The 14,901-nt window shown below is 49.0% G+C and overlaps 1 protein-coding gene across 1 annotated transcript in view; it reads left to right on the top strand.

The window, feature by feature from the left end:
- RAP1GAP2 (RAP1 GTPase activating protein 2) overlaps positions 1-14,901 on the top strand; it is a 127,562-nt gene that overhangs the window by 68,321 nt on the left and 44,340 nt on the right. Inside the window, exons 3-7 of the mRNA XM_087826548.1 lie at positions 6,116-6,151; positions 10,730-10,774; positions 11,569-11,601; positions 11,948-12,160; positions 13,338-13,441. Of these exons, the coding sequence (XP_087682674.1) occupies positions 6,116-6,151; positions 10,730-10,774; positions 11,569-11,601; positions 11,948-12,160; positions 13,338-13,441 (431 nt within the window). The remainder of the gene's footprint in view (positions 1-6,115; positions 6,152-10,729; positions 10,775-11,568; positions 11,602-11,947; positions 12,161-13,337; positions 13,442-14,901) is intronic.

The following is a 14,901-nucleotide window of genomic DNA, read 5'->3' as shown; positions in this document are numbered from 1 at the left end:
CATGTGATGAGGGACTGAGGCCTCCCGCCAGTAGCCAAGTGGTGTGGGATTGAGGCCTCCCACCAACAGCCATGTGCATGAGCAGATCCCCCAGCCCCAGTCAAGCCTTCAGATGATGCAGCCCAGCTGACATCATCCTTATTGCAACCACCTGAGAAACTCTGAGCTGGACCTACACAACTAAGTTTGAAGTCCTGACCCATGGAATTGTTTTGGGTCACTAAGTTTTGGAGTAATTTGTTACACAGCAATAGAGAACTGATACACCTGACTTCCCAGCCAGAAGTACTTTATGCCTCTGGACCACTGGTCATCTGTAAAATAACGTTGGACACTTTGTCTCAAAATTAAGATCAAGTACCTGGAAATTGGGCCCTTGTCTAGTACTTGCAGCTTCCAGTCCATGCTTTGCAGGGGCTTATGGGGTTAGGTTAATTGATTAACCAATACAAGGGCATTGTCTAAGAACACACCTAAAATATTTTTCAGTTACTAGTTTGCATGGCTAACAAAGTTGAGCTGGATTTGGAGGTGATTCAGGAAAGCCTCTTAGTCTGTAATACACCGATCCAAAGTTAGAACTGGACATGAATTGGCCTGAATCCAGGGACTTTCTTCGGGCATCGAAGGATGTCCTTGTGTCCCTGAACACACCCTGTCATGAAGGTAGGGGAAGGGCCTATAGCAGGAGTTGGGGGAAGCAAAAAAAAGGAAATGCCAGAGCCTCTGTTTATGTGTGGAAGTCTTAAAATGTGTTGATTAATTGCAAAAACAATTTATAATTGTTGTAGAAAAATTAAAAGATATTGAAAAGCAGAAAGGAAAAATTTATCCTTAACCTGCAACTCATTTTGGCATGTATCTTTCATGATATATTTCTCTGGATGGGTGATGTATATTTACATGCAGATGTATCTATCTATATGTATATCTATAACTATACCTATATATATTTACATATCTATATATCTGTATCCAAGTAGGTTTTTTACATTTAATTGAAAAAAATGGGATCATGCTCTAAACTCTATTTATTTTCACTGAGCCATACATTGTAAATATTTGTGCTAGCAGAATTTGCACAGATCTCCTCTCATAGTACTTTATTGTATGAGCATACTCCCAAGCGATATTTACTCTTCCCCTCACTAGTGGATACTTTGGCTGTTTGTACTCTTTTGCTTATGAACAATGTTGTGAAAGATATCCTTGTATATATATCCTTGTGTAGTTGCTCAAATATTGCTTTAGAGTACATTCCTTAGAATAGGTTTATTGGATCAAAATATGTGAACATTTTTAAGACTTTGGGCACACAGTACCAAATTGCCCTTCAGAAAGGTTGTAACAGGTGCACATACACTTATTGTCCCTGTGTCCTTAACTCCATATCCTTGCCAACACTGAGTTTTCTTTTTAATCTTGGCCAATCTGATAAATGAAAGATGTCATGTTATCTTAATTTCTTTAATAACCAGGAAGGTTGGGCATGTTCTTTGTGTTTATTGGTCATTTTATCTTTCTCCTTGGGCAAATTGTTCATATCTTTTGCACATTTGTCTGTTTCCCTTACAAAACCAGTATTCCATTCTTTTTTATGGCTAAATACTGTTCCATTGTATGGACATGTCATAATTGTTTAATCATGAGCTGATGGACATTTGGGTTGTTTCCACTTTTTGGATATTATGAATATTGCTGCTATGACCATTGGTGTACAAGTTTTTGTGTAGACATCTGTTTTTCTTTCTCTGGGGGTATATGCCTAGGAGTGGAATTGCTAGGTCAAATGGTAAATCTTTGTTTAACTTTGTGAGGAACTGCCAAGCTGTTTTCCACAGTGACTGTACCATTTTATATTTCCACCAGTAGTATATCAGGGTTCCAATTTTTCTATATGCTTGCCAACACTTGTTATTGTCTTTTGGGTTATAACCATTCCAGTGGGTGTAAAGTAGTCTCTCATTGTGGTTTTGATTTACATTTCCCAGTGATCGATGGTGTTGAGCATCTTTGCATGTATTTGTTGTCTATTTGTATATTTTCTTTGGAGAAATATCTATTCAAATCCTTTGCTCATTTTTAAATTGAGGTATCTTTTTATTATTGAGTTGTAAGAATTCTTCATATATCCTAGGTACAATTCTCTCGTCAGATATATGATTTGAAAATATTTTCTCCTATTCTGTGGGTTGTCTTTTTGAAGTACAAACATTTTTAATTTTGGTGAAGTCTAATTTATTGTTTTTTGTTTTTTTTTTTGTAGTTGTTGTTATGCTTTGGGTGTCATATTTAAGAACCCATTGCCAAATCCAAGGTCACAAAGATTTACTCATGTTTTCTTCTAAGAGTTTTTAGCTTTAGCTCTTACATTTTCACTTAATTTTTGTATATGGTGTATGTGCTATCGAATTTTCCCAGCACAGTTTATTGAAAAGACCTCGTTGAATAGTCTTGGCACCCTTGTTGGAAATCAGTTGCCGTTTATATATGGATTTATTTCTGGACTCTAACTTCTATTCCATTGACCTATATGTCTATTCTTGTGTCAGGATCACACTCTCCTGATTACTTTTGCTTTGTAGTAGGTTTTGAAATTGGGAAGTGGGAGTCCTCCATGTTTCTCCTTATTTCTCAAGAGTGGTTGGCTGTTTTGGGCAGTGAGTTTCCATATCAATTTTAGGGTCAGCTTTTCAACTTCTAAAGAGGATCTAGCTGGGATTGTGATAGAGATTGTTATGACTTTGTAGATCATTTGGAGAGTACAGCTGTCTTAATCACACTGACTCTTCTAATTGTGATCATGGCGTTTATTTCCATTTATTTAGAACCTCTTTAATTTCTTTCATCAATGTTTTGTATTTTTCAGAGTATAAGATTTGCACTTCTTTTGTTAAACTTATGCCTACGTGCTTTATTCTTTTTGATGCTATTGTAATTGTAATTGGTTTCTTAGTTTTACTTTCAAATTGTTCATTGACAGTGTATAGGAATACAGTTGATTATTGTATCATGCAACCTTGCTGAACTCATTTATTATATTAGTCCTAAAACTTTTTTAGTGAGTTCCTTAGGACTTTCTATATAAAAGATAATGTCATCTGTAAACAGAGGCAGTTTCACCTCTTCTTTTCCAATCTGGATGCTTTTCATATAGTTTTCTTGCCTAGTTGCTCTGGTTGGAACATCCAGTACAATGTTAAATAAAAGTGGGGAGAGTGAATGTCCTTGTCTCGTTCCTTATCTTATGGACAAAGTATCCAGTTCTTCATTATTAAGTATGATATTAGCTGTGGGGTTTTTTGTAGGTGTAGTTTATCATGTTGAGGAGCTTCCCTTTTATTCCTAGTTTGTTGAGTGTTCCCTTTTTTTTTTTATTAATCCTCAATGGAGGATATTTTTTTTCCATTGATTTTTAGAGAGAGTGGAAGGGAGGGAGGAGGGGGAGAGAGAGAGAAAAACATTGATATGAGAGAGACACATTGATCGGTTGCCTCCCTCACGCACCTCGACCAGAACCGGGGATTAAAACCTGCAACCCAGGTATGTGCCCTTGACTAGGAATTGAACCCGTGACTCCTTGGTGTAGGGTGGGGGTTGACACTAACCACTGAGCAACACCGGTCAGGGCTTGAGTGTTCTTTTTTAATCAAGGAAGGGTTTTGGATTTTGTCAAAGGCTTTCTCTATGTCTATTGAGAGGATAATATGGTTTTAATTTTTTAATCTATGCATGTGATATATTACATTCATTGATTTTTGGATGTTAAACCAACCTTGCATTACTGGGATAAATCCCAGTTGGTCATGATGTATAATTCTTTTTATATGTTGCTGGATTTTGTTTTTTAGTATTTTGTTGAAAATTTTTGCATCTACATTGATAAGCTATATTGGTCTGTAAGTTTCTTGTGATGGTTTTGGCTTTGGTGTCAGGGTAATACTAGCCTCATAGAATAAGTTGGGAGGTGGTTCACTCTTCTATTTTTGGAAGAAAATATATATAGTTTGTGAGGAATTAGTATTAACTCTTCTTTAAATGGTAGAATTCACAACTGAAACCATCAGGACCTGGGCTTTTTTGTGTGAATAGTTTTTTGATTACTAAATCAATCTCTTTATTTATTGTACATCTTTTTAAATTTTCTATTTCTTCTTGAGTCAATTTTGGTAGTTTGTGTATTGCTAGGAATTGTCCAATTCACCCAGGTTATCTAATTTATTGACACATAGTCATTCATGGTATTTGTATTTTATGCTATGAATATAGCTTACTTTAACCAGTTTCCTATAGATTGACATTTAAATTGTTTCTATTTTTTACTGTTACAGACAATACTACAAAGAACATTTTATTGTATCTATCTTTGGGTACATGTGTAACTGTGTTTATAGTATAGATTCCTAGAATTGGAATTGCTGGGTAAGAAGTCTGTGTATTTAAAATGTTGATTGTCTCTGCCCCCTTGTCCTCTTGCCACTCATCTTTCCAAGCTTATTGATTTGTGTAAGTTCTTTATGCCTAGTAATCTTGGTCTCTTGGAGACTGGAGTTGGTAAGAACGGACAGAGCAAGTAGGAAGTATAGGTTTGGGAGCTGGGTGCTTGCTGGCTGCTTCTGGTCAAGGGTGCTTGATGTGGGTGCCCCAAGCTTGTCCTCAATCCTGTACATTCACATGTGGGGTTTCTGGACTCTGCAACCTGAACTGCTGGTGGGTCAGAGACTCTTGGCCTTTGACAGGTCAGCTTCAGCCTGGGAGAGGTCCTTGGGAGCCTGCAGCAGGGCTGGGTCTCCCAGGTGACTCCACAAGGGTCCCTTCCGTGGAGGTTCTCTTCTGAGGACTCTGAGGGCAGCGGAGGCTCCAGGTAATTCTGGCCATTGCTGCCTGCAGAGGAAGGGAGAGCATTGGGATGCTCTACCCCTGCTTGAAGAAGTGACAAGGACATACTTGGTCCCCCTCATCACTGCTCTCTATTCTTCCCTGCTTTGTCTGGGGACTGGCTGTTCTGGGCACTCATCAACTCATGGCTCCCCAGGGCCAGATGTGGGCAGTGGTGTTCGGGCAAGAAAGTGTGGCTGTGTTCACCGAACGGGAGGTGGGGAAGCCTGAGGGGGCCGTGTGTGTTTGGTTAGGGTAGAGTTTCAGCCCCTCACTCCTCATTCCACTTCCTTTTCCTCCTTTTTGTCTTACCTGGAGTTTGCAAAGGTGACACCAAAGCGGGTTAAAGATTTCGCCTTACGTAGTTTGAGATTATCTTTTTAATTTTTATTTACGTATTTATTTTTAACCCTCCCTCGAAGATATGTTTATTGATCTTTAGAGAGAGAGGAAGGGAGAGAGAGAGAGAAACATCAATCAGCTGCCTCCTGTACACGCCCCAACCGGGGATCGAACCTGCAACCTGGGTATGTGCCCCCGACCAGGAATTGAACCTGCACCCTTTTAGGTGTATGGGGGTGATGCTCCAACCGAGCCACCGGCTGGGGCTAGTTTGAGATTTTTAAAATAACCCGTGGAGGCTGCCGGTCAGTGACCTCCAGGCTCTGCTTCACCAGCTCCAGGCGCCACACGGAGGCGGCAGACACAGCAGAGCCAGGGCTCGGGCCCTGCAGCTCCCTGGCCGGAGCGGCTCAGCTTCTGCTGCTTTCCTGCGTTAGAACCCGAAGTGAGATTTTGTATAAGGAGATGGGAGGGCTGTGTTGGCAGAGCTGTTGGAAAACTACTTGTGGTGGACATTTTGGCCCTACTGTTGGGTTGAAAACATCCCAAACACGAATCCTGCCGGAGGCCGACTCCTGGGGCTGACAGGCGAACTGGGGAACTCGGATTTTCCCAGAGGCCCCACGGGCTCCTCTCTTGACCGAGATGGAGTGGCTGCTCTCCAGGGCCATTTGCCAGCCCAGGCGTGGCTGATGTTTTCTTTTGTCGTATGGGGTGTTCTGGCCCTCCAGCTCTGCGAAGGCAAAATCAGATTATCTTCTCTCTTCATCCGAATACATTTTGTCTCTGGGGAAGCCCCGGGCTAAGTAAGGTTTCAGACAGTCTGTGAGGCGGTTTTCTCAGCACACCTCTTGGCTGACGCCCCATCTTTCTGGTCCCTCTTTGTGTCTTGCAGTCGGCGGAGTTCTTCGAGATGCTGGAGAAAATGCAGGTGAGCATCCCCCAAGGGGAGGACCCGAACCCTGGGTGGTTGGGTGCTGCAGTGACCTCGGGGGACACAGCACCACCAGGCAGAACCCACGTGCAGAACGTGGGGACCTTGGAGGGAGAGGAAGAGAAAACTCACAGCCCCAGTGGCCTGGACAACCTGAGGCCATATCCATGTTGAGTGGCACTGAGGATTCTGGGATGGCTACTGCCTGAAGATCAGGGAGAAGATAAAAAAGCAGGACCCCCCCCGCAGAGCGGATGGGAGGCCGTCAATACCACGGATGTGGGGAGGGTTTGAGAGCTGTTCCTGGAATGGGGTTGGAAAGAAAGCCTGAAAATAAAAGCCCCTTCTTAGGGGACTCATCTTGTGTCTGGGAGGCAGAGCAGCGGTGAGAGACAGACCTGAGTTCAAATTCTGTATCTAACACTGGCTTGCCAAATTCCTTCCCCTTTCTAAGCCTTTCGCTCCTGTTTTTTGTCTACTCACAGCACTGTTTTCCCCCCACTCTGACACCAAATGTGTGGTTGTTTTCCCCCCCACCAGACAATTCTGTGACATCAGCTGGGTGTCCTACCACTCAATTCTGACACTGTCTCCTGGAGTCAGTGTCAGATCCCACAGGGTAAGGGCTCTGCCCCACAGGCTGCCGCCACTTCAGATGCCAGTCGCAAGTCCAGGTGCTTCTGATCCACTGGCTATGAATAGGAGGTTCCCAGGATCCCCCTTCTCTGGTTTAATTAATTTGCTAGAGTGGCTCACAGGACTCAGGAAAACAGTTTACTTACCAGATGATCGGTTTATCATAAATGGATATAACTCAGGAACAGCCAGCTGAAGGGATGCATAGGGCAAGATGTGGGGAGGGCTCAGAGCTTCTCTGCCCTCTGAATGCCCCACTCTCCCCAAGTTTCCACGGGTTCTCTAAACCCCGAAGCTCTCCAAACTCCATCCTTTTGGGTTTCTATGGAGGCTTCATGACTTCGGTGTGATTAAATCACAGGCCATTGGTGAATGTCTCAACCTCCAGCTTCTCTGTCCTCCCTGGAGGCTGGGGCTGGGGGGTGGGTGGGACTGAAAGTTCCCAACCCTTTAATTGTGGTTGGTTCCCCTGTCAACCATCTCTCACCCGTAGGAAAGTTCCAAAAGTCACCTCATTAACACAAACTTATGAATAACACTCCTTTCACCAATATGGCTCCAGATATGGCTTTGGAGCCGTTGCAGGAACCAGAACAAAAGGCCAAATCCTAGAACAGAAATGCTCCCAGATGCTCTCATTGCTCTTATCACTTAGGAAATTCCAAGGGTTTTAGGAGTTCTGTGTCAGGAATGGGACAAAGACCAAAACATTTATTTCTTATAATAAATCACAATATCACAGCCTCTATAAATAAATAAGAATAAAAATACCCACTTGCATTGTTGCTGGAATGAAATGAGATAATACGTATAATACTTGGTAGGCACTGCATAGAATCAGCGTTTAGTGTGGATTTGGGGGCCTTTGTAATTACTCATCACCACGGGGTCAGGGCTCACAGGTCAGACCTGCTGCCCTAGGGAATATGGGGAGAGGTCCAGAAGGTTAAACTGATGCAGGTGGAAGGAGTGGGACGAACATACTGACAATAGCACACATTTTAAGTACTTGTCTGTGGTCAGAGATTGACAGGTGTTATTTCATTTCTTCTTGACAAGGCCCCCAGGAAGTAGGTATATTATTATCATCATCATCACCCCCATTTCAGAGGTGAGGAAACTGAGGCACAGAGATATTAAATAAAACACTCAAGGGTTCATGGCTAGTAAGCAGCTTCAGAGCCGGAAGGCTTAGTTATTACATCATGCTTTCTACCCTGAGTACACGCTCCAGGTGCAAGGAAGGAAGATTCTATAGGAATGGCCTGAAATAGGAGGAAAGGCACGCAGGTGCCCACTGCCATCCTGAGATGCAGGTGGAGCTCCCGAGAGGGCTGCTGCTGAGAGCGAGCGAGGGCCTCCCCTGAAAGCCAGGTCTCCCTAAGGATGGGGCAGGGGGAGGGGAAGAGGAAGGGGAAGGACTGTTTGAGGGAAAAAGATTGTTAGTGGTTATGTCATTATCATGAGCAAGTTATTAAGATCCTCCTCTGTGTCCAGCACAGTGTGGACTACAGACTGACTTTATATGTATTTATATGCATTTAGGGATTTATAACCAGGTTGTGGATGCAGGGATGCCATGGGCCTTGAAGGCGAGTGGCCGGAGACAGTGCATAACCAAGTGCTCCGTTACCTGGAGTAAAGCTGGTCTCACCCCAAGCCCGTGGAATCGTTGCACTCTGGGAAGCTGGCAGGGGTTTGCAGCTCACCGTGCCTTCTCCCTGGTTTCTCCCACTATCACCCCTCTTTCATGCCCCCCCCCAGAGCGCCCTCTTTCTCTGTTTGAGCACATAATTCAGCCCTGCTTAACCAAGCAGCCTTATGTTTTGTTTGGAGGCTGCCGGGCTTGACTTCTTAACTCGATTGGGAGCCTCTCCAGGATTTGTCGATTCCGTGTCAGTGCTGACTGCTGCGGGCTAAATCAGACTTCCCAGTGGTCAGGTCCCTGCCCTGTGCCCACTGGGCCCCAGCCTCTGAGGGGCCCAAGGTTTCCAACTCCTCTGTGTGTAGGACACTCATATGGGGAAGTGGCAGAGACAGAGCTGGTGGTATGGCCCCGTCTGTCCTGAGTGTGGGCGCCATCTGTCCTCACACTGTATTGTGGAGACTGAGGCTCATCAGTCGTGTGCCCAGGGCGCTCTGTGAGTTGCGAGTTGCGAGGAGCAGGAACTGAGATCCAGAACTCCTGACCCCAGCCCTAGAGTCTAGGAATTTGAGGAAGGGCATAGTCCCTGTGTAGCGACGGGCTAAGTGCCCAGTTTTGGGTCTCTTCCATCCTGGGTTCAAGTTCTAACCCTGACACTGTAGCCCAGTGACCTTGGTCAAGTTATTCTACCTCCCTGAGCCCCAGTTTCTTCATGGCAGGGGAAGGAGAGATAATAATACCTACTGCAAAGGATGACACAGGGTCCAGTGAGAGGGCCCAGTGCCTGGCGGCAGGGGCTCGTCATGGGGGAAGGGAGGGGACAGGAGGAGGTTTGTTCTCCTGCCCAGGGGCTGTTCCCAGGCTGGGATGACTAATGCAGGACAAACAAAACAAACTTCTGACATCACACCCTTCCCTTCCCCATCCGCCCAGTTTCCTCCCTGGATGGGGTCTGCAGGGCCACCCAGGCGGTTTTCTCCGGGTGTGGGGAGAGGAGCACCTGCCTAGTGGGAGGGGCCCTCCCACGCCCACCTGACCAGTGCCCCAGGGTGACTCAGCCCAGAGCGGCCGGAAAAGCCTGTCTAAATCCACCCAGGGAGCAGGAACTCTGAGCCCCGAGGGCTCTGGGATTTGGACACGCACTTGGTGGACAGGTGACCTGGCTTCAAATCCAGGCCTTGCCACATGTGAACTGCGTTACATTAGGCCAGCAACTTCCTCCCTGGGCCTTGGTTTCCTTTTTGGTAAAAAGTGCTGAGAGCTTCAAAGGAGATGCCAGAGGGAGTGCGCTGTGGAAGGTTCAAGGCCCCTGCCTTATATCATGATGAGGCAGCAGGTGCTTCTGGACTCTTCTCTCCAGAGGGGACCTGTTTCTCCAGGTTGTCCCACCATCTCATACCCTTGTTGGAGTTACTCACATAACTGTGGGAACACCATGTGCTCTCCTCCCGTGAAACACCGTGAAGTCAGTACCTGACTGTAGGGCCATGGACAAGGCTCTGCTCCCGGCGGTGGGTCTTCCAGATTCCCGCAGGGGAGCCTTTTAATCCGGGCCCAGTCACGGTGTCTGCCCCTTGCAGTGACGTATCTGTGAGGGGGAGGGCGGGTGTTAGAATCCTCACTTCACAGATGAAACTCTGAAGGCTCAACGTTGTCAAGGGTCACTAACAGGACAGTGGCAGAACAGCGACCAGGCCCAGGCCACCTGCCTGCCACCAGTGGGTCCTCCCACCGGGGAGGGGGTGGAGCTGGTGTGACATGAGGTCCAGAGTGCTGGCTCTGATCCCCACAGATGTGGGTTCCCATTCTGTCCCTCACCTCTTCCTCTGAGGGGCTAGGGGAAACCTTTCAGCACCATGATGATGATACTGCTACCTGGTGACAGTAAAGCCATAGCCTTTACTGTATGCCAGTCACTCTTCTAAGGGCTCAACATGTTATCCACGTTTAACCTCCACCACTACAGTAGGTGCCCTTATGGTTCCCATTGTACAGATGGGAACACTGAGCCACAGAGAGGTTTTGTGACTTGCCCAAGGTCATAGGTGGTAAGTGACAGTGTTGGGATTGGAACCCGGGTGACCTGGCTGAGTCCGTGCTCTTAACCCCTCCCCTGCTGCCTTGCCTAGGCTGCCATGAGATCTGTGACAAGGTGTTTGATGTGTAAGGGCCCAGCTTGCTCTGTTGTTATCACTAACCTCCAGCTAAGGCGGGGCTCCCAAGGGGCTCCTCTGTGTGTCGTCTAGTTTGTGACCCTTGCTTTTCCATGGATCCGCTTTTCCTTGTTTCTGCAGGGGATCAAGCTTGAAGAGCAGAAGCCGGGACCCCAGAAGAACAAGGTGGGCTGGGTGGGTGAGGTGGCAGCCAGGTGGGCCCGGTGAGGGGCCAGGTGAGAGGAAGGCAGGGGAAGCGGCCAGCACCCTGGGGTCTGATGTCTCACACCATCTAACTCTGATTATCACCAAGAGCCACTTAAGTGGCTGCACCTTGTTGACTAAGACACGGTGGGCAGCAAGGTGGGCCCTGGCCTGATGCCTTTAGGGTGGCTTCAGAGCAGGCTGGGCGGAGGCCTCGAGGGAGCCCCAGGGCTTGCAGCTGGGCCTGGCTCCTCCACACCTGTTCCTGTGAGCGAACCCCAGTGTTCCCGGGTGTCAGGCTCTGCTCCAGGCTCCAGCAGGCATCAGCTCTCAGCTTCAGGTTCTATTTCCAAGGCCCATGGGTGCAGAATATCACTTAGAGGTCAGCCTCCTTGCCTTGGTGCGGGGAGTGGAGCTGGGTGGGACCAGGACCAGGTCCCTGTGGGAGCCTCTAGGGAGAGGAGCTAGTGTCAGGATGGGTGTGAGGTTCAGCGCCTTTGTGTACTGTGTCTTCCTTCCTCTGTGCACTGCCTCTTCCACTGGCCCTTTCGCACTCAGGTTCTGTCAATTTTGGGAGAACTCAAGAGAAGCCAAAGCCCAGAGCTGCCTCTAGGCTGTTCACCCGTCTGGTGTTTTCCCCCGATGCGCCCGAAGCCCCGGTGCAGCCTGCGAGGCCCCCCACACCCCCTTCCCACACCCGGGAGAGGGAAGGGAACAGTGATCCAGCCTCATGGGCATGCTGGGACTAACGGTGGCATTGTTCGCTTGTCTTGCAGGACGACTATATCCCGTACCCCAGCATCGACGAGGTAGGGGCCTTCTGGATCCTGTCTGTCTCTGGGGCAAGTCTGGGGGAGCTGATGGTGATGATGGTAATGGTCTCTCTCCCACCACATAGTGGGGAGAACTTTGGGAATGAGACCTGAGGGCCTGAAGTCTCTTCCCTTTTGTGACTTAAGCTTTGTTTTAAAAAAATTGGGAGTGCCGAAGTTGGAGATACTGTGGGGCTTGGAGGAGGGGTTCATGTTACTGCCTCATATATGGAGGCCCCCTCCGCGGAGCTGTTCAGAGGGAAGGGGCCCACAGCTGGCGCCTCTCCGCTCCCCCTGCAGACCCAGGTCGAGCTGCAGGGCAAGACTCTCCCTTTGCCCCCAGGTTGTGGAGAAGGGAGGCCCATACCCCCTGGTCGTGCTGCCCCAGTTTGGAGGCTACTGGATCGAGGACCCGGAGAGCGTGGGCACGCCGACCTCCCTGGGGAGCAGCACCTGCGAGGAGGAAGACGAGGACAGCTTCAGCCCCAGCACCTTTGGCTACAAGCTCGAGTGCAAGAGTGAAGCCAGGGCCTACCGCAGGCACTTCCTAGGGAAGGTGAGGCCGAGGGGCCCGGGGGGGGCGGGGGGGTCTGCGTGCGGGACCTCTTCAGTGCCCCCCTCTCTCTCTGTGTCTGTTCCTTGCTGGTCCTGCCCCCTTCCTTGCCGCCTGCCTGTCTTCCTTGGAGAGGTGTGACTGGCTCTGCTCTTGGGCAGGGCGACAGGGCTTTGCAGAAGTCCATGCAGGCTCAGTGTGATGGGCTCCTTGCGGGGACCACCGCCAGCAAACATTCTAGTGTTTGGGGGGGTGAAGGAGGGTGGAACAAGAAATATGTTCTCACACCTTGGAAGTCTCCATTTCCGTGTCAAATAGTACAAATCTCTCATGTCCTCATTCAGGCAGGTCCCTGGATGGTATGCTGTGAGCCTCTGATTGCTTAACAGTGACAGTTACGTTTCTTTAAATATATTCTGCCCTTCAGCCTTGCCAGGTTCCAGAAGTCCCGAGGGCAGATTCTGGAAGTCTCTAACCCAAGTCAGCTGGGCTGAGTCTCACAGGGAGCAGATGGATCCACACACACACACACACACACACACACACTACACACACACACACACACACCCTGCCTTGTTAAAATGCAGATTCCAGGGCCCGGCCCTAACACAGCAGGTCTGGGGTGGGCTCCCTGAGCCAGGGTGAGGCCCACTGTCCCGAGATCTCCCCGGTCCACTTGGGTGGAGGCTCCACGGTTCCTCGTAGCTTTATTTTCACCAATCGTCTGAATGGGCAGGGGCTGCTCCCTGGGAGCCAGGACGTGGACTCGTGTCTTGTGGTGAAGACATGTGTGGGTTTGAATCCTGGATCTGTTTCCTGTTAGTTGTGTGACCCTGGATAGTTACTGAACCTCCTGAACATGTTTTCTCCATCTGTGAGGTGGGGATGGCGCTGTTAGCTTCCCCGTGAAGTTGTGGTCTGAGTTAAAGGAGATACTGGGTAGTAAGCCCAGCGCTTGGCACAGACAGCCTGAGGACTTGGTAGCTGGAGCCTGTCACTACCAGCACCCTCTTTCCCCTCTCACCCCCCCCTCTTCCCCCACATCAGCAGCAGCCACAGCTGTCGCATCTTTCTCTTGTCCTTGCTGTGGGGCTTCTCAGTCCTGGTGAAGGAGGTGATTTGGGGGACCGTGCCTGAAAGGCCCCCCTCCTCCCCGCTAACACCTGGTTTCTGTTTCTAGGATCATCTAAACTTCTACTGTACCGGGAGCAGTCTGGGGAACCTGCTCCTGTCTATCAAGTGCGAGGAGGCGGAGGGCATTGAGTACCTTCGGATTATTCTCAGGTGGGGCTCCTGCACTGTTGGAGGCCACACCCCTAGGGGCGGGGACCCAGAAATACCAGTCTGACCAGTCCCGTCTGGGTGTGCAGAGGGGAACAGACTGGGCTATGTTGAGTTGCCAGGCAGGGAGACCAGGTGTTTATGCCAGCTGACTGACTGTGGGAGTCAGAGTGGCATCCTGGTCTCAAGGTCACATAGACCATACCTTCCCCTGCCTGTCTCTGGCTGTGAGGACGACGGGTAGAAACAGTAGAGGTGGCTCATTTTGCAGAGACACAGCCCCACATCGTGCTGGGAGGGGGTTTGCCAGGACACTGCCTGGGGCTTGCATCTAATAGGGAAATGTAGATCCCAAAGCATCTGTGTATATGCTGGGTCCCCAAGATGGGGAGCACATCTTGGGGACCCAGCATATGGTCACAAGAGGAGCGCCGATTTACAGCTAAGCCAGGGGCCTCTCTGACTTGTGACGGTCTCACGGCAGGAATGGAACCAGTTTGTTTGGTCTTTAGAACCTCCTTTGTACCAGGAACTGTGATAGGTGTTTGGGCGTCATTGATGACTGAGCCACGGTCCCTCACCCCTAAAGGCTGCGGTCTAGTGGGAGAGAAAAACAGAGGATTTCAGTGTGTGTCACAGGTGTTATTTTAGTGATGGGCACAGGAAGCTCTGGGAACACAGAGAGCCTGGGTCTTATTCTCTCTGTCCCCAGGCTGGTGGGGAAGCCAGGATGGCCAGTGTGAAGGCTGAGGCTCGTGCTTAGCCTAGAGCTGTCAACCTGTCAGGCTCCCCATCCCTATTTGTTGAATCAATTGGAAGTCCTTGAAGGTATTTGGAAAAACAATAAGGTTTTTTTTTCTGCCCAAATTTTAGATAAATATGTGAGGGGACAGGGACACATAGCCCTGCTATGGGAGAGGTGGGTTGTTAGCACCCATTCGGTCTTGGTTTGCATTTTATTAAGAAAGGAAGCAGTTTGCCCTGGCCAGCGCGGTTCAGTGGTTAGAGCGTCGGCCCGCACACCCAGGGCTCTCAAGTTGGATCCCCGGCCCCTGGTTGGGGCACATGCGGAGGCGACCAATCAGTGTGTCTCTCTCACATTGATGCTTTTCTCCCTGTCTCCTTCCCTCCCTCCCTCCCTTCCACCCTCCGGGGGATTAACAAAAAGCAAAACAAAAGAAAGGAAGCAATTTAGCGCCTGGTTGCAGTTGTGGCTGGGGCGGAGCCAGCCCCCTTTTCAAGCGCGGCGTCTAGAGCAGCAGGCACAGTGGGGGCTCTGGGCACATGCCATCCCTCCCTGTGCTGCCTGTTGCCCCCCAACTCCTGGGGCCTAGTGGTAGGAAGAAAAAGAATTGAACATGGGCAAAGTTGACCCTCAGAAGCCAAGAGGCAAAGTGTCACCATCGCGTGCTTTCTCTGTGCGAAGTCCTGGGAGGAGCCCGGGAAGCGGCACCCAGGTGCGT

Source organism: Miniopterus natalensis, chromosome 17, assembly GCF_054644295.1.
Source record: "Miniopterus natalensis isolate mMinNat1 chromosome 17, mMinNat1.hap1, whole genome shotgun sequence".
Classification (NCBI taxonomy): domain Eukaryota; kingdom Metazoa; phylum Chordata; class Mammalia; order Chiroptera; family Miniopteridae; genus Miniopterus; species Miniopterus natalensis.
The sequence above is the reverse complement of the archived record's forward strand: the minus strand, read 5'-3'. Positions and strand labels throughout refer to the sequence as shown.